Source organism: Muntiacus reevesi, chromosome 1 (assembly GCF_963930625.1).
Source record: "Muntiacus reevesi chromosome 1, mMunRee1.1, whole genome shotgun sequence".
Lineage (NCBI taxonomy): Eukaryota > Metazoa > Chordata > Mammalia > Artiodactyla > Cervidae > Muntiacus > Muntiacus reevesi.
Genome location: NC_089249.1, coordinates 229,516,725 through 229,541,829, shown reverse-complemented (window position 1 = coordinate 229,541,829; position 25,105 = coordinate 229,516,725). Strand labels below are relative to the sequence as shown.

Here is a 25,105-nt window from a genome sequence, read left to right as displayed (position 1 = left end):
AGCCTGCACACTCTAAAGAAGGTCCATTGTAGCAAAATATAGATAAATAAAAGATATTGAAAAAAATATTAAATGAAAAAAGTAAAAACCAAACAGGACATACAGCATAATATCACTTGCGTAAATTAAAATATACATAAAGAAGTGAACATCTTATAAGAACTTGTAAGAACAAAAAAATCTACAAATTAAACACATTAGAATGATTGCCTAAGGGGAAATATGTATGGGTGTGGAGAGAGGGATAAAAAGGAATAAAGTAAAATAAGACAGGAACCATGATGACAAAGTCCAGGAATTAAGTATGATTAACCCAACCTTCCATACTTGAAGTTCAAAGGGGAAGTGAAGGTGCAGGAGTGACCACAGAGAGAAGGAAGATCCAATAAAGTACCACAGGAATTCAGGGAAAAGAAATGACTCCTCAAGAGGGGTTGAGGTGCACACAAAAGAAGTGTATTTTTTATCTTGATATCATTTTAATGTTTTACAATAGATTAGTTAGTTCTAAGCTATACAACTGCATAGAATAATCAGACTCATAATTTAGGATCTCAGTAGAGTCAGTTACTACAATAAATTACATGCAAGAAGTGGCTTCAGTCAACAAATTTCTTTACAAAATTAAATTTGGGTGGTGATGGTCCCTGGGAACCAATGTTCCCTGATGGTCCAGTGGTTAAGAATTTGCCTGTCAATGCAGGGAACATGGGTTGATTCCTATTTGGGGAACTAAGATCCCAATGCCACAGGGCAACTAAGCCTTGTGTATCACAAGAGAAGCCACAGCAATGAGAAGCCTGCACTCTGCAACTAGAGAGTAGCCCCCATTCACCACAACTAAAGAAACCCATGTGCAGCAATGAAGACCCAGTGCTGCCAAAAATAAATAAATAAACAAATAAATTTATTTAAAAATTAAATATGGAAAGACAAAGGTTTGATATTACTTATGTATCCTTTCCCAAGTGTACTCATAACTATAGATGACAAAGCAAAGCAATGCTAGGAAACTGAGTATATCACTCTTACCCAGCTTCATTTTTTTTTTTTTTTAAATAAAGGTGTTTCTGAGGCCTTTATCAATGTCAGCTAGGATTTCAAATCTTTGAGAACTAACAATGGACAAGTGAAATTAGTTGCCTAAACCAGGAGACTATAGTCAAGATGGATGGAGCCTGGACGTATGGTGCACATGAAAGAAGAATGTTTGAGTAGAATATATAAAAAAACACCTGGGTAAGACTTACGGGCATGAATATATTTTAAAAGGATGCAAATATGCATAAAGACTTCAGATAGGAGTAAAATGTTATAAACTTGAAAAGATAATTGCTAAGAGGAAAAGAGTCCTAGAGAATAAGAATCCTCTCTCCAACCCTAGTTACATATGCAATGCAGATATCTATGGACTTAGAAAAAACAAAAAGGATCAAACAGCAAATTCATCACTCAAAGGAACTTCTCCAGAGACATAAGTGAGAAATTTTAGGCAGGAAAATTAAGAAGAAAATAATGTATCTTTAATAATTTAAGATAGCTTTTTCTATCCACACAGGTGTATTTTTACACCATCAATTTATTTTTCCTAATTTATAGTCATATAATATTCTATGATGCACTCAAACACAATGCATTATTACACCTTCATCCTGCAAAAAAAATGTGGGGGTTGGCAATACCGCTTGGTATCTGGCAACAGCAGGTGCCAACTGTCTAGATACAAGTGTTAATTTTTTCCTTCCCTAATAATTTAGTAAAATGAAAGATTCCGTAAAAGGTATGTTCAGTTTAATACTATTCAGTAAATAACAAAACATCAAAGTGAAGAAAATAAGTAGATACTAAGTATAAGAAGATATTTCAGTAAGCAAAACTACGATTACTCACTTGAGTATCAACTTAAAAATCATGTCCCAAATATCTCGGTTGACTTACATAGTAGATCTAAATTAAAAATGTCTTACTTCCTTTCTGTACATACTGTGTCCTTCCTAGCTCATTTCTTGGTTATTCTGTGGCTCTGTGTCAATAAATACTTTTTCGATTATTTCTTACTTAGTACTGAATTTCTCTAGTCAAAGTTACTACAGTCCTCTATAGGATATAGTCAAACAAAAAAACAACAAAACTTGAGGCTTTTAGGTTCAAATACTTTACTAAAGCCTATTAGCTGGTTAGGATCCTCAGATTCTTAACAAGTACATGGTTAATTTGCTTTTTATTTCTTAAGACTAAAAATAGCAGTCTTCATTTTCTGAAGTTAGAATAGCTTGGAAGCCAATGGAAAACTGCTAGAATTAGCTTAAGTCAGAGAGACTACAGGTTTTTTATTTTTGAAATTAATAGTTTAGAAATGAAGTAATCCTTGGTAAAGGCACTCAATACTCTAAATTACTAAAACTGACATTAATTTGAAAGAAGCTTCTGTTTGGTGCTGTACAGTCACTCCTTATCAACTTTACTTAAATATTTTTTTAAAAAGTTGTATTAAAGATACTAAAACATACTTACACACTTGATTATGATTTCAAACATCTACAACTTGTCATATAATGAATGAAATATGCTTATAAGTTGGTTTTATCTGTAATAGTTTTTAATACTTTACATATTACCTATTTATTTCAGAGAGCTCAGATATGACAACCATACACGATTATCAAGTGTAGGTACTTTATATCTACAAATGAAAACGTAGCAGGAAAAACAACAGAGCTCATAAACTTGAGTCCTTTAAACAGTATATCATCCTCCTTAATATTCCACTTGACTGTTATTCATATACTTTTTAATAGTTGTTTGTCTGACATGTTCACATACTGACAGATGTTAATCCATTCAGTGAAATGGATTTCATGAAAGAACCTAAATTCTTAAATTGACACTCAATGAATTGCATCAACAATAATAGGACTTGACTGATAGCAAACACATATTTTCATTCTTCATATTATTGCTACTTTAATATAATGAAGTACTTGGTATATGCTTATTTTTGGCAGTGCCAGATGAAAACTACACCTAGAAGTATGTTACCATTTTAATAAATCATTTTCCTAGTACTTCTGTCTTTTCTATTTTAAATGGTATATAAGATAATTAGCATTTGTCAGAATTACCTACCTCAATTCTAGATATACAGTAACTGTGTACCATGAAAGTATCTTTATGAATTCACACATTAGGTGATAAAAATGCCCATTTTAAGGAAAATAATTCAAGAACTAACCTTTTTGTACTCCTAAAATGGCAGGAGAATTCTCCTGTAAAGTTCTGTCAGGTTCCTGAGGAGGTACAACCATGGCGAGAGTATGCATTGGCACACGTGGAACCTAAAAAATCAACTCAGAAAAAAATGATCTCAGACCAAAGAATAAAACAAAAGTCCATAAATGAAACAGAGATCTTGTTTTAGATTTTCTTCATATACCACCAAATGAAACAGAGATTTTGTTTTAGATTTTCTTCATATACCACCTAATTAACTTTCTTTAAAAGAAGAAGAGTGAAAGGAAGATGAAAAAGGAGGAGCAGCAGCATTGTTTACCAAGCAATAATTTCTGACAATACTGATAAGGCAAATTCAGGCAATTTACACATAGTCCATGCTTTAAGCTAAATGGAATTAATATCACTCTTTTGTTAAGGAGCAAGCCTTGCTGGTTTCAATTATAGCTAGGAGTAAAAGTAACATATTCAGCTGATCAATTTACCCTTGTTCAAATTCTATAGGTCGTTCAAATTCTATAGGTCAAAAGAAAAAAATCCAACATATTTCCCAAATTAGTGTATTTCAGCAGTTCTCAGGATAACCGTTGTAGAAAAGAACTTAAGATGTCACTGAACTTTGTATACTTATTATACTCTCTACATTCTCTCTGTATTTTAGGTAGGTTTAAAAATTAAAGAATTTTTGGTGCAAATATCACTCACACTTTCCTCACTGACAAGAGTAGCTATCTCTAGGATATCTCTAGAAAAGGTATTTCCAGGATGTCTCTTAAAGAGTCCTTTGGACTACAAAGAGATCAAACCAGTCAATCTTAAAGGAAATCAACCTTGAATATTCATTGGAAGGACTGCTGCTGAAGCCGAAAAAGACTTTGGCCACCTGATGTGAAGAGCCGACTCATTGGAAAAGATCCTGATGCTAGGAAAGAGTGAAGGCAAAAGGAGAAACGGGCGGCACAGCATAAGATGGTTAGATAGCGTCACCAACTCAATGGACGTAAGTTTGAGCAAACTCCAGGAGACAGTGGAGGACAGAGGAGTCTGGCATGCTACAGCTCATGGGGTCGCAAAGAGTTGGACATGACTTAACAACTGAATAAAAACAACTAGGATAATTAACACTCTTGGGAGGTACTAAGGGAAGAGCTTTCTCTTGTTTAACAACCCTAAAGACCTAGCTGAATAAAAGGACAACTTGGAATACTTATATGGTATCAAGTGTGTGTTTTTCTTTTAAGAACTAAACACTATTTTCAGTAAATAAAGACAATTTAAAAATTTCCATGTACTTTTCAAGAAAAGCTCAAAAGAATTTAGGACAAAATTTATTCAAATTTTAAAAGAGAAATAAGCCCATTTTATCTAAGACTAATTTTAAACAAAAATATCCAATTTGAAGAATATTTATAAGTTTAAGTTCTATTTTATATTACCTGAGATTGATCTTGAGAAGGTGGGGTAAGCTGAGACACATCTGTGGTAGGAACTGACAGAACATTGTTTGGATAATCCAAAAGATAAGAAACAACATTAGTATGACCACCTTTTGCAGCTTCAATGAGCATTGTTGAGCCATCCTGAGAAAAATTGATATTGTAATTAATTATTTGTCAATTTCTTTTAATAATATGATTACTAAACATGTTTAGTTTCTTAGCTCATATAAAATCAAAACTTATTTAAACAGTAATGAATATTAATAATATTAAGCACTAAAATATCTAAAATATATTTTAATAATGATATATAATTTCCTTATTTTGAAGTAGAATACCTTGAGACGATGAGTAGGGTCAGCCCCATGAGCCAAGAGTAGCTCCACCACTGCCAGGTGACCCCCTGCACATGCCAGTGACACTACTGTATGATCATTATTGGCTGTAGCCCTATTCACATTAGCACCTTCAAAGAAAAATAAAAAGCAATCTTAGCAAAGCCAGCTCAGACAATATGATTTTCGAAACATTTCCTTAGTACAACATAGACATAAAAAAGTACAAAAATCATAGGTGTATAGTATGAAATATTTCTCAAAGTGAACACACTTGTGTAACCAGCACCCAAATCAAGAAACAGATTATCCACATTCAAGAAGCCCCACTTTGTGTACTCTTTCAGTCACTACCCACCCCTCCAATGATAAATACTATCCTGACTTCCAAACTGATTTTAGGTTTTGAACTTTATATGAATGAAATCATATAGTGAACTCTTTGTGCCTGGCTTCTTTCACTCAATATAATATTTGTGAGAGTCATCTACATTGTTGCAGTCCATTCATTCAATACCACTTCTAAGATGAAAAATCTAGGTTAATAAATATATATAGTTTAATATATATACGAGCACCAAATAGTAATACTATTATATGTAACTCTAAAGACATTTTTGATCTACTTCTAAAATGTGGCAGTATAGCCAGGTCTCAAGGTAGAGAACTTTTGAAACAATATTTAAGAGAAATATAATTCTTCATATTGTGTATTTTAAGAGTTAGAGACCTGGACATGAAGAGAAGACATAAGATCATCTGAATATATTGAAAGGCAATTTAGTAAGTTGTTCAATAGCTCTGTAATATAACCTAAAAAAAGTCTAAGTACAAAATCTTTTCTTAGCCTCTTTTTTTGGTAAATTAATTTTGATCCCCAGGAAAAAAAGACATTATTTTTAGTTTAACTACCTTTTAAAATCCCAAATGGATCCAATTAGATAGTTAAGACTACAGCAATGTTTGGTCTTCCTTCTTCCTTAATACCAGATTTATTTTATGAAAGAAAAATAAACCTATGGAAAACTATTATTTATTTAATTTTCAAAACTACCCAGTTGAACCTAATCCTAACTTACATTAAAGTACATTTGGGGGCGGGGGTACATTTGGGAAAGGCAAGGTATACCAATAAACAGCCTCACATTAGCAACATGAGATTATTTTTAAGTTGTTAATACAGCTGACTTAACTGTACCATAAACAATGGTAGTAGACTTTCCCCCCTTTATCCTTCCCTATTTCCAGCAGAACTGCCCTAAGTGCTGAACAATACTGTATCTACTATATATATAGCTGGACATTTCACATTTGACTTTACCAACTTTTGGGAGTAAGTATATACTGTTTGGTTGATGAAAACTCAAACTTGAAACTAATAAAGATTCCAGCAAAGTACCTTATGAACTCTGCTTATATACAGCAATAAAAGACTAGAATACAATACTTAGACTACAGGTAAAGTAGTTTTAACATGAATTGCAACAGTTCAGGAACTTTTTACAGAAGCTGCAGCTTCTTGAAAATTCTCATTTGTACTTTCTTTACCTTTGCTAATAAGAAACTGCACAGTACACAAATGACCAGCTCTTGCAGCTTTCATTAAAGGTGTTCTTCCACCTTCAGATTCATGTTCCTAAAGAAACATAAAATAATCCGTTAGTGCCAATTCATTAACCATCTGTCTTAAACACTTAGTAGCAACGACCTAAGAAATAATGAAGATTTAATACTTACTCAATGTAATCACTCAGGCCACCTACCTCAATTCCTTGAAAATACAGGATTAATTTCAATCCACACTAGTTGGTGTAACTTTCTAAGAGCAAGTTCAGTTTTGCACACCAAACAGTAACCATTAAAAATTAGACTTATGTTTAGTTTGGTCCCCAAAGAGAAATAACTGCATTTTTTTCTAATACTAAGTTTCCCTAATTATTCATCTGAACTCTGAAAAAGCAGCCTTAATTTTACAAGGTGATTATGAGGATCACAACATATCAGAAGCCAGTAAGAGTTCTATCAAAGGTGAGAAACCAGTCTGAAGAAAAACACTGTGGTATTTCAGGAGTAAAGGGAAAAGGAAAAAGAAAAACATAAATGAGCAGAATTTTTTAGAGTAATATTAAATGCTTGAACAGTCAAGGCAAAAGAAGCAGTCTTACAATAGCAGAAAGATAGTGTTCTTCCTAGGAAGTTTACCAGCAAGAAGAATGAATGATAAAACAGCTTCCAACCATTCTTTATTAACTCTAAGGGCCCATGGACAGAGGAGCCTGGAGGGCTGCAGTCCATGGTGTTGCAAAGAGTTGGACATGATTGACCGACTAACACACACACACACACACACACACACACACACACAGAATGAATAACTATAGACAATGCCAAAATAATGTGGCTTTAGAATGGATTTTGAACTTAAATTCAAATGTAGATAAATGTAATATTCTGGCCATTAACTTCAAACAAAACAGAATACACATCACGAAGAGCATACTCAGAAAGACACAGAAAGTCATGTCAATACACTGTACACTGGAATTCTATCAGCTAACATTGGAAAAGAAATTGCTCCTTTAGCAACTGCTATTTACCCTCTGTCTCAGGGCCCTTTTCCTTAAGTTGCTATCTCTTCCCTGTAACACTTCTTTGTTAGCTCCTTTTCATCCTTGTTTCAAGCGCCAGTTCCTCAAAGAAGATCATCCTGAACCTTCTTGACTAGATCAATTTTCCTACTATCAACTTATAAAGAGTTCTATGAATTGCTCCTTCATAAGTTCCAAACACATATTAGTTTGTGTCACTATTTGGGTAACATGTCCACCACTAAAATGCAAGCTTCATAAGAACAGCAATCATGTCCATTTCTGCTTACCATTGTATACCTAATATCTAAAACAATTAAGTACTTGAATACTGTTTACCAAGAAGGTACCTAAGCATAACTGACCTCTCAAATCTTCCCTCTCATAGAAATGAAGGTTGAAGTTTAAATTTTCTACTAGGTAAATAAGAGAAAGAGAAGTTAACAGTAAATTAAAAGTAGTAGCTAAAATTAGATTAAGAAATTGATTATCTACATCAGATGATACATTATTACTAGATCATGGGTGGGCAACACTAATGTCATTTTTCCTTTTTTTTTTTTTGGCTTTCTTATCTCTTAAGCCTGGCAGTGACACCCATCAATGCAACTAGATCCCATGAATAGTGACAAGGACAAAAGATTCTGAAAGCCCTGTTTAGAACAAACTTTTAACTAACTGTTAATTCTGTATATTTAAAATATTCCCATAGCTGTTAAAAATAAGAAATCAAAGAGTATAATCCCAAGAGCCTCACCTCAATTTTGAAATTTCAAAATTCAACATACTAATAAAATTTTGGAAATAAAGGGTGTTAAAAGCTTCCTATTTTCCTCCCTATAAATATACATTCATTCCTTTGGTTTTGAACAATTATGTTTGAGGAAACAGCTGATAAGACAATGCTGCAATTTTATAATGGATTTACATTTCTTGTCCTAAAATTAAAAATGTATATCCCACAACATATATCACTTGACCCAAAATATCTGATCACTAAGTCCTTCTTTTAGGATAGGAATCAAATTTGTTTGTAAAGTTGACCCTTGAATAACATGGGGCTTGAACTGTGTGGGTCCATTTATATGTTGATAACTAAGTACTACACTACATGATCTGTGGTTGGTTGAACACACACTACATGATCTGTGGTTGGTTGATCACAGGGATGCAGAACCCAGAACAACATGGGTAAAGTTACATGCAAATTTTCCACTACATAGGTGGGCATCCCTAAACCCCATGTTGTTAGAAGGTCTGCTGGCTACTTAATGAATAGTACTACTATTCACTTATGAATGTTGGGTTTATTATTTCAGCCAATATTTGTTCAGTATCAATAAAATTTTAGAAAAAAAATCATGATTTTTCCCTGCATAAATATACAAAATTACTTTTCAAGGCTACAAAACTACTTTTCAAGGCTACAAAGTTAGGTATTGTGCAGTTTAACTTTTCTCTTTTTTGAAGAGTAACTAGAAAAATTAAGGGATTATCTATTCTTTGAACATTTGGTAAAGCTCACCGATAAATCCTTCTGGGATGCTCTTACCCTTTAAGGAGATGAGTGGTTTTGAACTATTGACTCAATTTGTAAAATAGTTATTGTTTTATTGTGGTATGTGATTCTAGAATTTCCTTTTTTTGCGCTGCACAATGCAGCTTGCGAGATCCTAGTTCATCAACCAAGGACTGAATCTGGGAACTCAGCAGTGAAAGTGCAGAGTCCTAACCACTGGATCACCATGGAATTTCCTGGAATCACTTTTGACAATTTATAGAAAAATCAATGTTCATTTACTTCATTTAAGTATTCAAACTGATTGTTCATACTGCCCTATAAATGGAGTTCTCTACTATATCAAAGTTAAAACTCCGTTTAAGTTTATACCATGGATCTGTGCTTTTTGCCCCTTTGAAAAAAGCTGGTCTTATTTTATCTATTTAAGAATTTTTAAAAAATCATCTTTTATTTTGCTGTTTACCCCTATTTTTTAAACTCTTTTTTTGTTTACTACTCAATATTAGCTTTTTTTTTAACCTTATGTCCTTCCTTCTTTGTGCTGGTGTTCTTTGAGTAGTTTCACTTCCTTTCATTACAGACATACACACACACACACAATTTTCCTTCTAGGGTCCACTTTAGCTGTATCCTCTCTCCCAAGTTTTAATGTGTAGTTTTGGTGATAACAACTAGTTTGTAGTTTTTACTGTGATTACCTTTTAAACGCATGAATCATGTAAAAGTATTTTTCCTCATTTTCTAAGTGTACAGTATTTTTTTTAAAAAGTTTTATTGTCAATTTGTAATTTTAAAACTACAAAAGATCAGAGAATGTAGTTCATAGGATGAAAAAGTTTGTTTTAAAAACTTTTTTTGTGGCCTATCATGTATCATTTTTATGTATATTCAATGTATTGGAAAATAATATATTCCATATTTATTGGAAACAAAATTATAGCTCTCTAAGAACAAACTTGATTTTTCTATTCTTAGCAACTGTTTTATCTGTCAGCTTCATGGAGAAGTGTGGGAAAAAAATCCTATGAGTAGAAATGTAGAACTAATTTTCTTGCAACTGTACTTTTCTATTTTAATTGGAGGGTAGATGTTAGATACTGATAAGTGACTGATTATTATACTAATGGGAGAAGCATTTATTTATCTCCAAGAATAATTTTGACTTAAAATTCCATTTTGATATTAATATTGTCTTACATAACATTTTCCATTATCTTGTCAATCTTTCCCTGTTATTTTGCTTTAGTTCTTTCCCCTGAAAACAGAACTTGCTAGATTTTGATTTTGAATCTAATTCAAAATTCTCTGCCCTTTTAACAAATGAGTTGAACAGGTTTGTATTTGTTCTGATTAATAATATATTTTTCTTAGAAAAAAAAAGATTCTTTAAAGTTATTCAGTACCTGATTATTCTCTCCTGAACAACACAAGAATTCTAACATGGTTTTTGAACTTTCTAACATATCCTGCTGAATTACATACAATTTCTGTCCAGATTTTAGCACTACTTTGTTTTAAGCATAACAATTTAGGTTTTATACTCACAAATTTGTATTTATAGTTTACCAGCTTCTGTGCTTACCAAGGCATCTTGCATCCCACACCTTCCTCCAGGGTTCTTTTTTCTTCTTACTGATGTGCATGTATTTTAGTAGTTCTTTTGGCAAGGGTCTGAGGTGGTAAACTCTTTTATTCTTTGTAGATCTGAAAATTTCTACATCTGAAAATATAAGTATGTCTTCCTCTTTGGAATGCTAGCAGAGTACAGAATTCTATATCATGTTATTATCTTCTGATATTTTGAGGATATTATCCTCTGCTGTTTTCTGTAATTATTATTGTTGATGAGGATCTATTGCCAAAAATTTAACTGTTCTTCGAGAATAATTCATTTTTCCTATAATAGCTTTTAAGATTTTTTTTCTTTATCCTTAAAATTCTACAGCTTCATTTGTTCTTCTTAGTGATTTTTTTCAACCAAGGATTCCTGTCAGCCTTCAGTTCTAGAAGATTCTCCATCAGTATCTCTTCAAGCATTTCTTAGTAATTTTTTCAAAGACTCATGTCAGGTTTCAATTCTAGAAAATTCTCCATCATTATCTCTTCAAGCATTGCCTTTGCTTGCTATTGCTATTTTCTCCTTCAGCAACTTCAAATATATATATGGTAGAGTCTATTTCCTTTCTCTCAATTTCTCTTTTATATTTTCCATCTCTTTATTTTTGTGCTGTATTGTATTTATTTATCATTTGATTCATTAATTCCTTATTCAACTGTCCAACATACTGTTTGTCCTATACATTTTTATTTCCACAATTTTTTTTACCTGAAAGTTTAAGTATTTCATATCTACTTGATCTTAATTTATAATTATCAGCTCCTGTTTCACTGCCTCTCATTATTTTATGGCTATTGTTCTAGTTTAAGCATGTTTAAAATCTCTGATTAAAGTCTTTTATTCAATTTTATTGGGCCTATATTCTCCCAGTTTGCTGTCTGTCTGCTTGCATTTTGACTATCTCTCTTGATGTAGATTTGCTCCTGAGCTTTATAATTTTTCTTATTTGAAAAAGTTCATTTTGCATGGGAGTTGGTTTTTTTTTTTTTATTTCCATTTATAAACTTACCCCTTCTCATCAGATGGTCTGAAAGTTACCTTAGTCTGGTCCGTTTCAGAAGTAGACCTTTACCTGGCAACTTAAGCTTCTTATCTCATGAAGTTATTTCTGTTCTTCTTTCTTCTTACTATATCAAATAATTATGTCCTCCAAGTTCTCAGCTACACTGCTGTCTTTGCATCTTCCCTCTATGAAGAACAATCTGCTAATTTTTAACGGTAATCCTGGGCAGTTACTTTGAGTTTTTTTTCCACCCTACTTCATAGGCTGGGTAATAATAAGGTACCAGTTTCATGCTTCAATCAAGTAGACTAAATCTATTGGCCTGCTCTATGTGAGATACATTCGGTTCTCATTCCCTTAAAGAAGGTGAAATTCAAGCCCCCAGTGCCCAACTTTTTAGGTTAGTTCTCCTTGAGTCTATAGCTTCATCTGTAGATCCAGAGTCCATTTTTAGGCCACAAAGTTCTTTAACCTTGTTTCTGAGTATAGCTATATATTTTTAGTTTAGTTTGTTTCTCTCCCATATTTTATTTACTGTATCTATGTACTTGACAGAACAGAGAGATTTCAAAATATATTAGGATACTTTACCCTCTCGAAGGGAAGTTGTTACTTGTATTTAAACAAATTTGAGACAGGATTCATTCAATATACAATGACCTAGAAGGAAAGAACTTGGCCTTTAAAAAAAAATTATAAGGAGTTTTGTGTATTGCACAGATAGTTGAGAGATCAAGAAAAAATTGATAAAAGCTTTCCAGCTTTAAGTAGTAAAATCTTAAAATATGTATATGTTATTCCTTAATGAAAAGTTATTTAAAAACTGGGAGGTCCTATTTAGTTTATTAAGGTAAACTAATCACTAATAGTTAAAATACATTGATAAGGAGATAATTAGAATTTACAAGTCTGTTATACTCTCGTTCATAAAAAATGTACTGCAAAGTTCTGGTTCTGATGCATAAATACTATGAGAAAAAAGGTATAAGTTTTTTCTACTTGGCTTTAGATAACAAAAAATTTAGATTAAGGTTTTTTTTCTTTAAAATAAGTCAATTTCCTTTAAAACCACAGTCCGGGGCACCCAAGGCATTTGTTGAAGATTGTCACTATATCACAGAGGCAGTGCTTCTTGGAGTTGAAGGAGGACAATGTCTTGGGGTAAGGACCAGAATCAGAGGGGAGGAGAAGGAAACTTGTTTTATACTATGTATGTACTAAAGGCTTCTTACATCTCCCTTAGTGAATATGCTCTTCCAACCCACTACTCTGTACATTAATCATTACCTTAGCAATTTGTTACTGATCAGATTCACATCCCTCAATAGAACTGAGATGGAGAAAGATTAAGTGGCACCATATTAGGGTTTGTATTTAGTTCAGTTTCTAAAAACAAGTAACAAAGACCAAAACCAAGTTCATTCAGTTTGGATGGAGGAAGGATGATGATAAAGCAAAGATGAGAACAAAACTCAACAATGATGCAGAATAATCTAGACTCTACAGTATAGACAGCAGAGTCTCTACAATACAGACAGCAGTGTCTCAAAGTATGGAATATAAAGGACTTATGAGAATCTCCTGGTATATCATCTAAAGTGCAGACTCCCCATTTCAGATCTGCTGAATCTGAACCTCTAAAAGGAGGACTGCAAACCTAATTTTAAAAATTGTCCTCCAATAAATAATAATAATGAAAATCCCAAGTCTTAAGACTTATAGCTAGAGATATATTTATAATCACATTTCCTTTAACAAATACAGGGAGAAAGAAATAACTTTATGTGAACTAACACTCAGTTTTACATTCTTGACAGGAGCCAGAGTTACTACATAAACTGAGCAAAAGTTTACATTTTCATGTAATATTTTGTGAAAGAAATGTATTTACTTTATTCCAAATAGAATGACTATATAACAATTTCTTGTTCCAAAGCCAATAAAGGTGATACTTAATAAGCATTATGATTAAAAGTGGCTTGATATTGAAAATTTTATTTTAGATGGCCTAAACTGTGATGCAATCACAACTTATTCTTAATTTAAAAATTAAGCACTGCTCCTGAGTATAAACAAATCTCCCTGAATTATAATGGTTATTAAATTTGCTTGACTTTTAAAACCATTAGGGCAAAAATTCCACACATTTTTTTTTTCAAAAGAAAAGAAATGTTTGTTTATAAACAACAATTTTAGAATGAGGCTACATGAGAGGCTATTAAGAAAATTTTAATTTTACAGAAATTAGGGCATCAGCTAGTAAATGTGTCACTATTTTTTCTTGTTGTTGTTTGAGGATTATATAACAAATAATCCACTGTATCACTATAAATCTGAGTTTCAGACTTTTGTTGAACAAAGTTGAATACAAAGGGCTTTATGACTGAGGGGTATCTTAACTCTCTCCATAAAGGAGAATGCAAAAGAACTATCTGAATAGGAAAAACTATTTTCACCTAAGAGGTTTTTTAGGAATACCACATAAAAGAATACTAAGGAAGCAAACTACTAGTAATATAAATCTCTTTTTATTGGAACCTCATAATTTTTTTCAATCGAAGAGTGTTTCCTTTGTCACCCAGCAGGGTCCTGGAACTTCTTGGCTGGAATTCAGATATCCAGAGTTCTGGTTACCTACATCATCTATTCTTTATGTAGTAGCTTACAAGCATCAAAGGCCACCCTCACCTGATGCTTGGCCGGATCTATGCCCTCCAAAATAGTCTTCATGTCCTCCTGCTTGTCCTGTGAAAGGAAAAAGAAGAACTCACGGATCTTATTCCAAAAATGAAAATCACATTTGGCCATGAAGACCTTGTGACTGGTACTTCAGGTGCTGGGCTTTGTTAACTCAGGATCTTCAACTAAAAAGATTCCCATCTGTAGAGACCATAATCTCATGAACAGAGTATGATATCTTTAAGAGCATGATAATATGGTCTCTACCAATATAATTTCAACATAAACCTTAACATATGCAGACATAATTCTGCTAAATGTTTAGAACTCATGCCTTTGTCTCCAAATACAACTGAAACCACAGGAAAAAAAGAGCAGTATCTTAATATCTAACCAAGGAAAATAATTAAATTGAAAGATCTGTGGATATCAGAAACTGAGAGAAAGAGTAGGGAAAATATTGTAAGATGATTAAATAGTTCTGTAGTATCTCCTCTTCCCATTATAAATGCAGTTAGTGCTCACACTTAACTAAAACAGGAGACTTGAAAGAACCTGAGAGATGGAATATCTGTATTTTCTCTAGATCTAGACTCCAGACAGGGAGAAAGTTCTTGCAGATAAGACAGGAAGATAGCTGAAGAAACAGCAAGGAGCACTGCCATCACTGACCAGGGTCAACTATATCTCCAAATAAAAGAAATGTGGCCTAGAGAAATCTTCATTCTAAGTTACTCCTACCTCCTACCCGGGAAGATATGCTTACCTAAGAAGGTGCAAGCTCCTATGGCAAAGATTTAGCGAGAAAATATTCTGAGACAACTATATGATATGAAGAAGTTGACTATTAAAGCTCACTTGTTCTTCCTTTCTCATCCCCATATGAGTTTCAACAAAAACAAGTCCCATTCAAATATGAATAGATAAGCACAAAGTATCCAACACAGAACATATTAAGAAGTTCCTATAAAAAGAGAAAGAAAATTTAAGCCAAATATTCCCTTATACTTTCAAAAAATTAAAGAGAATACAAATGCTTTAAATAGTGGAACAAAGTGATATAACAGCAAGCGGAAATTTAAAAGTGAGTTGGAAGAGCAGAAGATACAAAGTAGTGAGGAAGCCATGAAAATCACATTAGAAGCAGCAACAACTTTACAGAAATAATAGGGCCCTGATGGATGGTCCCTATTAAGAAAGAATACAGAGGGAAAAAAAAAGTGGTGAAAAGAATCAGACATAAAGATAATACAAATAAGGGAGAATCAACATATGGATAATAAATGTCCCAGGAGAAAAAAGAATAGAAAAAGAAGTGTTCAAGGTTGTACTAGAAGAAAACTGGAGAAGGATGATAAGGAAGAGAAAAAAAGAAAAGGAGAAAGGAAAGAGGATGAACTAAAATCTTCAAATAGAAAGCATTCACGGTTTTCCAGGAAAAACTATTATAAAATAATATACACTAGGATACATCCTGGGGAAATTATAAAGGTTTAATATAATGAAAGAATCTTATGATAATCCAGGCAGAAAAGAAGTCGCTTACACACACTTACATACACTGGGGAATATTCTAGCAGGCTTTTTGCAATATTTAGTACCAGAAGATAATAGAACAGAGGGCTTAGAATTTTGAGAGGGAAAAAACCAGTGATTCAACAATTCTATTTGAACCCTGGATTGGGAAGAGATTCCCTGGAGGAGGAAATGGCAACCCACTCTAGTATTCTTGCCTGGGAAATTCCACGGGCAGAGAAGCCTGGTGGGCAATAATCCATGGGGTCACAAAGAGTCAGACACAACATAGTGACTGAGCATGCACACACACACATGTTCATTTATAAATACAACAAACAGTAGTCTTAAAAATGCAAGCACCTGTAAACTCCTTTTTTTGGTGGAGGAGAGTAAATTCAAAACAAAATACTAATATCAGCCAGCCAAAACTTGAGTCAAGTTCAGGAAATCAGGATTTCAGAATCTACATAACATGAAAGACTAGTAAGGTAAACACTGAATCCACCTAAATATACAATTAAACAAATTTGAGAAATAGGGTCATAAAATAGAACATAGATGTTGTAAAATCATAACAGTGTAAAAATAAAATAACTCATGAAAATTCTATGATATAAGACACAATCTCTTCTTCAGAACTGAGTTAATAAATATTATCTAAATATTAGATTTTTTAAAAATCAGTTTTTTAAAAAGAAAGTAACAAAACATTTCAAAATTTGCATTTGTACATGATGTCTGAATACTTCTCCAAGAAGTAACTTTATATCTGTGTTTTATATAGCTCACCAAAACTTTGGGAGCAATTAATGAGCAGCTAATAGGGCTACTTGGAATACTGTGATTTTTTAAGATAAAAGAAATATGGGGGCTATGATCAGAGATTAGAAAATTAAATTATAAAAAAAGGAAGGAAGGAAGACAGAAGATATGTAACTCATTTTAATGAGATTAAGAATCAGGAGACCTCGATTGCTAATTGAAGTGCAGATTGGTTCAGCATTTTTGAACAATTTAGCAGCAGCTATCACATTTCTAGATGTGGACGCTCTGATAACCAGCAATTCTACTTCTAGGAATTTATCCCTATAGATGAACAGTATATGTGATAACAAATCTATTCATATAAAAAAGAGATACAGTCCACAAACACAGGATATATACATGCTTGGGTGTACAGAAATATCTAGAAAGACACACAACATACTGCTTAAGTTAAAAAAAAATTTTTTATGAAGATTTCTATTTTGTAAGATTTAATATAGATAACAAACTGATCTTTCAAAATTTTTATCTTTTAAGATAAGTCCATATCAAATCTTAATTTCCACAAGTAAGAACCAGAGGGTGCCAATATATCCACATTCAAAATACCCAGTTTCCATTAGTTCAACTATTCTAGGAAAACATCCCTCACAGTTCATTTGGCTGGTAGAATACAGTCTAAGAAAAGCCAACAGAGGTCAGAGAGCTTACTTTCTATGGTTAGGGAGGAAAATCAGTGACAGATCACTACAATATATTCAAGGGGCCCAATTTACTCAGTGCAAAAGTGCTTCAATTTTTATTCCAATGTTAAAAATAATAAATCTTAAAAGCTATGATCAACTCTACAGAGAAAATCAGTATAGTAAAAACCAAAATTCTATTCAAGTAAGGAATTATACAAAGCACTAAGCATTAGAGTATGTATTTCTTTCAATATGTGACTTTTCATCATATCTATATAAAATATCTCCAGAAGAATAGAAGGAAAGAACAACACTGATTGCCAATAGAGAAGAAATCTGGGTGCCCATGGGACACTTTAAAACTTTACGAATTTTGAACCATGTAAAGGCATTACCTATTTAAAAAGTAAGAAAAACTACAACTGATTTGCATAGGACAACTATTATTCAATATGGCAAAGATGCAAAATTAGCAACACTGTGTACCTACTACACTTCTTTAGGTTGGTTCTACTTATTTTCTTTGATACTGCACCTACAGCAGATTATGAACATAAAGAAAGAAACCATGGCCTATTTTGTCCCTGGAAAAACTTGTCTTCCACCCTTACTTCCAAGATGGTGAACATCTTGAAGCAAAACAGTATTTCTAAATTCCTAGCCACTAAATATTATCTGTGTATACTTGAAAGCCAAAGCTGAAAAAACCATCTTAAAGAAATTTTGAAAAGTTTGAAGCCATATAAAGATGAGAAGAGGAAATAACAAAAGTTTATTCTGCTACTTGAAATAAAATTTAACTGAAGGAAAAGAATAATAAATTCTTAATTGAACAATTCCAAAGATAACTGGAGAGATTTTATTCTTAAGGAAACAATTCACCTAAAAATTCATGTCAAGGAAACTCTTCCTACTTCTTTGACAGTATTTAAATAGGAAAAAATATTGATAGTAAAAAGATACAGTGGGAGACATAATGATTTAGCATTGTATTGCCAAATAATCTTTACTGGGGTGGCCTTGCTGAGTTACTGTATTTTCTGGGGATTGGTAACTTTTATCTATTAAAATATTTTATAATAAGCTAAATCTGCTAATTATTAATTATAAATACCATCAAAAATTAAGTAATTTAATACATTTAATATACACAAAGATTTCAAGAGATAGAATCATTTGTGTAACACATCACTGCTATTAATGATGAGTCACAACTAAAATTTCATTTTCTTCAAGAATTCCATAGCACTTTACACATTCTTGGGCTAAGCATTCATCTAGTCCATTCAATACCTCCATACAAATAGCTGCTTAACTTGTTCTTTAAAAAACATAAAATTAAATTTCTTAACACACACCATTAAAGATCTTCTGGTCCAAACCCCTCATAAAAAAAAGGAAAAGGAGGAGAAGAGGAGAAAAAAAGAAAAAAAGCCTAGAGAGTCTCAGTGATTTGCTAGCACATTCAGCAGAACCAAAGAAAGAATATTTACATGACTTGGGTAAAATAGTCCAGAAAATAATACTAGATTTCATTTTACAGATGAAATTACTGAGGCAAGTATTTACTTAAAGATCAGTGGTTTGATGGCTATAATGAAAATTTAGGTCTTGTCTAATGTTCAGTAGCATCTCTAACGTAGAGTTCTTTCTAAATAACCTAAGTGTAGTCTTTGTCACTCATTAGCTCTCCATTCAGATGTAGGATTACAGGGTGCTTTCTGCAGATACTTCTACCTTTTAGTTGATTTACTTTCAAATAGCAATGAAGGCCTGTAACATGCTAAAATAGATCATAAAAAATCTTTATATGAATACAACTAGAATGTATTTACCTTCTCTGATATCTATGTCAGTTGTTTATTTTGGGAAATACTACTTGAGTTCCTCTTTTAAAATGAAAGGCCAAGGAGCTGGAGACACAGAAGAAATACTAATTTATATATCACTCTCCCTTTCCAAATTTAGCTTTGTTGCATGAAGGAAATTCTGTAGATGACAGGTATTTCTTCTATGTTAACAAATGTATCAAAGTTTTAGTGTTGAAATTAACATGCCATGATGAAAACAGAAAGATTCCACCATCTTCATAAATGATTTGAAAAACACCACCAAGATCAATGGAACTCTGTACTGACTTCAACTTATAAGTTAGTACCGGGAATGTATTATACAATATGGTAAATATAATTCACAATGTATGTTATATATTAAAGCTGTTAAGAGAGCAAATCCTAATAGATCTCGTAACAAGAAATAATTTTTTTTCTATTTCTTTAACTTTGTGTCTACATGAGATGGAGAAGGGCATGGCAACCCACTCTAGTATTCTAGCCTGAGAATCCCATGGACAGAGAAACCTGGTGTGCTATGGTCCATAGGGTCACAAAGAGTTGGACACAACTGAAGTGACTTAGCACACACAGTATATGAGATGATAAATGCTCAGTAATTTATTATGATAATCCCAACTTAAATTTGTATAATGCTGTATGTCAAATATATCTTAACAAACCTGGAATTAAAAAATTTTTTTAATAAAACACAACAAAAACTATATATTTAAATCTCTCTCTCTCACTTAAAAACAGGAAAACAAAACAATGCTGACATGTTAACCAACACAGTGCTGCCACCTAAATATACTATCATTAGGGCCTTTGTAAACTCTGACCTGATGCAGTCATCTTTCATAGACATGGAGCAACTCTATAACAATAAAATGGTTGGACATGGAAGCCAGGAAAACAAAGATAACGAAGTAAGTCAAGATTAAAAGCAAGCAAGCCAAAAAAAGAGAAAGTAGCAGAGTAGTGCTTTACAATCCAAATTATACTGTTGAATAATTCATGCAAATTCTCCATCTTGAACATAAAAGTAATAGTGGAAAAAAAAAAAGTAATAGTGAACAGGGAGCTAAAGGACTGTGGTAAAAGAAATCGAGCCATGTAAGTGCTTTAGCTGAAGTAAGCTATCAAGATACAAACAAGAATGAAACATTAAAACCATGTCTTCTGGTCTAAAAACCAGTAAATAGGGAGAAAGGCCTAGAGTAATAATTACACAGGACACCAGGATAGCGACTCAAAGACTATGGAACTGAATCAACTTCAGTTTTTGTTTTTCTAATACTGTAGATGTTGATTTTATTTTTACTTTTTAATTTTTGGCAGCACAGCTGTGGGATCTTAGTTCCCCAATCAGGAATGAAACCTGTCCGTGTATGCTCCCTGCAGTGGAAGCATGGTCTTAACCACAGGACCTCCAGGGAAGTCCCTCAGCTTCAGTTTTGAAATGGTATTTATTGGTTATTTTTGGCCAAGTAATTGAGTAGCAAATTTGTAAGGACACTGATAAATTTCTTTTCCGAGAAACAAGATTAGTTTTCAAAGGCAGGTATCTTCTCTTTTTTTAAAAAATTCCTTTCAGATTTTAAATATATTACAGAATGCTAACGCTTTTTAATAAAAACTTTCTTACAATGGATTTACCTCATATTATACCTGTCATTATATCAAATACTAAAAACAAATTTGGGCCCAATAAAAGATGCTGTGCTGAGAAAGTAAGCACATAAAGGAATACTATCTTTCAATATACAATGATTCCCATTACAGTGGTAATAAGAGGTGCAAATAGCAGGAAGATAAGGATTAGGTGATTTGTTAAAGGCTCTCTGCTTATTGAGTAGTTAAAATGATTCTGCATGTTAATAGGGAGAATTTTCAAAAAACTCTGCAATTAATGGACAGTTTTTATTTCATTTAATTTTTGATTTCTAAAAGGAACATTTTAAATGGCTTACTTAAGACTACTAATCTCATTCAAAGGTTTTTAATAATGGGACTATTGACATTTATGTAATTATTACAAAGTTAGATAAGTTACATATCAATTCATAATCTTCTAAATATGATGGACATTCAGGGGTTTTTCTTTTACTAAAAATATCTATAAATACTTTTTCATTTTAAATATTTTTAAAACAAGAAAAAATGAAATCTCAAATAACTAAGATTCAAATGAGAACATGCACATATTTTGAGGATCTATGCTCAAGTATACCATCAGTTCTGGCTGAAGATTTTTTAAAAAGCATTAAGTAAGAAACTGTCTAGATTTCCTTTAAAACTAAGTTCCAAAGTATACCTCCTACACAAGTACAATGAAAAGTCTTAAAAACTCTCAGTTTCATCTCAGAAAACAATAACAGGAATTCAAATTGTTGCATTACATTTTTATAACACTATAATTACCATCCTGATTCTGGTACATAATATTTTAAAAAATGAGAGACAACGGCTTTTAAGCTCCTTTAAAAAACATAGAATAACAAAGCTTTGAATTGCGGCAAAAGTTAAGGTCTAAAAATCTGAGAAAACATGAGGTTAGTCCAGATTGTGTTTCAAAGACTGAACTGTGAGTTCTTATTTAAAACTGAAGGTAAAAATAGTTACCTGCAAAATGAAGATTCTAAAAAAAATACTATTTAACTTAAAGAACTACCAAACCTAGACATCGAGAACACATCTATGGGATCCAGAAAAGTTAAACACCTCTACTTCATGCAATGGGAGTATAGAGTTTTTCCAATTCCAATCCACAGTTCTAAACAGATACTAGAAGATGACAGAAAAGAATGAAGGACAAGAAAGATGCTGCCTTTGTAGGTCCAGTTAGCAAGAATTATCAGTCATTTTTTCCTCAGGATTCAAGGACTGATCTGCCTGCTTTATTCACTTCTTGTCTTTCAGTAGGTCGTTCATTGCCCACCTCTGGCTTATAGTAAATCCTGAAATTATTTAAAGGTTTTAAATATCAAACTTACTATACTTTTCCATACTTTCCACACTTTCTATAAAGAACAAGAATTGCTTTTTACAATCAGGAAAATAATACTAAAATTGAAATATCTCTCCCCAGACAGCAAAAGCAGGAAACAGGAATACATTTTTTTAAGTGGAAAATTATATATGAAATAATTCAAAAGTAGAAAAAAGGAAAAAGTTATGCATATGAAATTATTAGATCTAATAATTTACAACAGTGAAATATAAAAAGTAAAAGTTCAATAAGTGAATGATGATGGCTCATCAACTTGATGGAATATTATGCATAAGTTATAAACAGAGAATATATAGCAATAAGGAAAAGATTATGATGGAATACACAGCTGGAAATTATAATTTAATTATAATTACATATAAATATGAATATAAGATGGTTTACAAAATAGAAAACAATTATGTTAGAATAACAGCATTACAATCTCTGTACTTAAGATAAATATTTATCTAAGCCATTTTTTAATCTTATATTTTGAATGTAAAACGGTATGACAAATGAAAATCTATCTGCTTGTTGAATGAAATTCTTCTAAGGAACTTTAATCACAAGCAACTGAATGAATTACAGAAGACTGTAAGACATTTAAAAATATTTCATAACAAATTTTTAACTGTCAAAATCAGTAAGTTTTGCTTTACTTTATACTGCATTTAACAGGTAATTTTTCTTTTTCCTATTTAACATTTTTAGAAGAACTCCTAGCAAACAAGTTAAGGAAGTGACATTGCTATGGAAAAATGGAAGAACAATGAATTTTATAAGAATTCAGAGGATAAGAATATTAAATTTGCTTATAGTATCTAAGTTTTTATGCTCTATCCTATTTATTTCAAGTGATCAAATACTTCAATTCTTCATTTTTATAGATGACCCAGAGCAACTCTTAAGGAAGGCAGAAGATTATGATCTATTTAACATACCTGTCATAATTTTCAAACACAAAAATTACACCTCTTAGAAATTCTAATTGGCAGAACCTCATGAATGAGAATGAATGCTAGTGTTCATTCCCATATTTAGTAGTAGTAGAAATCATGATAAACAAATAGCATAATTACATTATATACTTATTTTAGTTAGTAATTATTTTCCAACAATGTTCTGAGGGATTTTGGGAGGAACTGCTGTTACAAGAAATGAATTAAAAGACAATACTTAGAAAGTTTTCTCTATATAAGGGAAATTAGTAAATTTGATTGCCTACAACATTTATAACTATGTATGCCTCACATAGATTTTTTAAAAATACATAAAGGAATTGTGGAAGAAACTCCAGAAAGCAGTTTAAAATACTCTCTCAAAAAGCAAACATTTCAGCAAGAAGTATAAACCTTCAAGTGGATATTATTTTACAATTTCCCATAGTTGTAAGGATTATTATACTTATGAACCTGCCATCTAATTTGAAACTTTAAAAAGCCAAAATAGAAGATATTAAAAGAATAGAAAAAGAATGAAATGGTGTAATAATGTTGTTAGGAAGATGACAGTAGCTGTATTTTAAATGTCTAACTAATTAGAAAAACAAAAGAAAAGTACTTAGTGATTTGAAAGGTTATTCTATTCTATAAACATATCATTGCATTTATATATCTCATACAGGGCAGTTAAAAAGGCTCAGGAATGTTAAATAGGACTGGAGTGAGAGGAAGAAAGAAATAAATGGTTTTACCTAGAAAAAAACAGTATGCCCTTTTAAAAATTATTTTCAAATACATTTAATAAATGCAACAGCTAAGAACAAGTAGCCAGATTTTCAAGTTATTTTATATAAAGCATGCAAACTATTGATCTGCTTTACTAGTGTTTTCTAAATGTTAAAAATAAAAGAATTAACATTCATACAAAAATATGTGAAATTAAAAATCTCTTACTAAATCAGCCCCTGCTTGAAGTAAAACATCTGCAACATCCGTGTGTCCATTTTCACAAGCGTAGGTTAAAGCTGTGTCTCCTGTTGCTGTTGTAGCATGAACATTAGCACCTGGCAAGCAAAAAAAATTACACATTTATTCTGTGAATTTTAAAATTATATTAGATAATTTAATTTTATAATTTGGTGAAACTCATAAACTCTAAATATGAAAACATCAGAATATATTTTAAGAATCCTAATTTTCCTTTAAATATGCTTTGAAAAAATGCTTTTAGCCATAAAGAAAGAAACTACACTAAACAACTAAAAACTATAATAGTCTGTCTATATACCCCCAGTAAGATATACTCTAAGAAATAAAAGAGCTACTAAAACAAAAAATATCAGTTTTCAGAAATCATATTGGCAGTTTTAGTTTCTTCTGAGACAATTTTATGATACTTTTTATGATTACATAAAATGTGATTCTCAAGCCACAAGACAGTTTCAGAAACAACCCACTTCAAATTAGCAAAAGTAGCTAAATGTGAGAATTAATGGTGACATGATAGAAAAGACAGGGTCATGAGCTCTAAGCTTGAATATTGGCCCTGTCACTTCTAAGCTTGATTTGCTTAGAGAAGCTATCTACACAATGACTATACATTGTTTCTATATCTATAAGATGTGTGTGTGCAGTGGCCAATGGTAATTAATAGAGATAACACATGAGCTGAGCAGAATGTCTGGTATCCAGTGATTTCTTAGTTAACATTATTTATCCTTTTTTTTAAAACTCCCTTAACAGTACCATGACTACTTAGAGGGATGTGGGAAGAATGAAGACTGGTGAAGAAAGACTCTTGAATAGGACACAGACCATTACAGAAAATAATGAGAGAACAGTAACTGAATAATATACATACATATACTATCTATAGCAAATAATAATTTTTGAGCCAAGGAAGAGGTCAGCTTGTATGGTTGGTTTGTGCAATGGTTCAAAATCTAAACAATC

The 25,105-nt window shown here is 32.0% G+C and overlaps 1 protein-coding gene across 4 annotated transcripts in view; it reads right to left on the bottom strand.

The window, feature by feature from the left end:
* Window positions 1-25,105, bottom strand: part of ANKHD1 (ankyrin repeat and KH domain containing 1) — a 105,662-nt gene that overhangs the window by 34,194 nt on the left and 46,363 nt on the right. The window contains exons 10-15 of one of the 4 annotated variants that reach the window (XM_065918694.1): window positions 24,107-24,216; window positions 14,425-14,481; window positions 6,554-6,641; window positions 5,009-5,136; window positions 4,668-4,811; window positions 3,233-3,335 (exon numbers count right to left, since the gene is read on the bottom strand). In XM_065918694.1, coding sequence (XP_065774766.1) covers window positions 3,233-3,335; window positions 4,668-4,811; window positions 5,009-5,136; window positions 6,554-6,641; window positions 14,425-14,481; window positions 24,107-24,216 — 630 coding nt within the window. Of the gene's footprint in view, window positions 1-3,232; window positions 3,336-4,667; window positions 4,812-5,008; window positions 5,137-6,553; window positions 6,642-14,245; window positions 14,482-24,106; window positions 24,217-25,105 lie in introns of those variants that run through there. The other 3 variants (XM_065918695.1, XM_065918696.1, XM_065918697.1) reach the window with 3 other exon arrangements.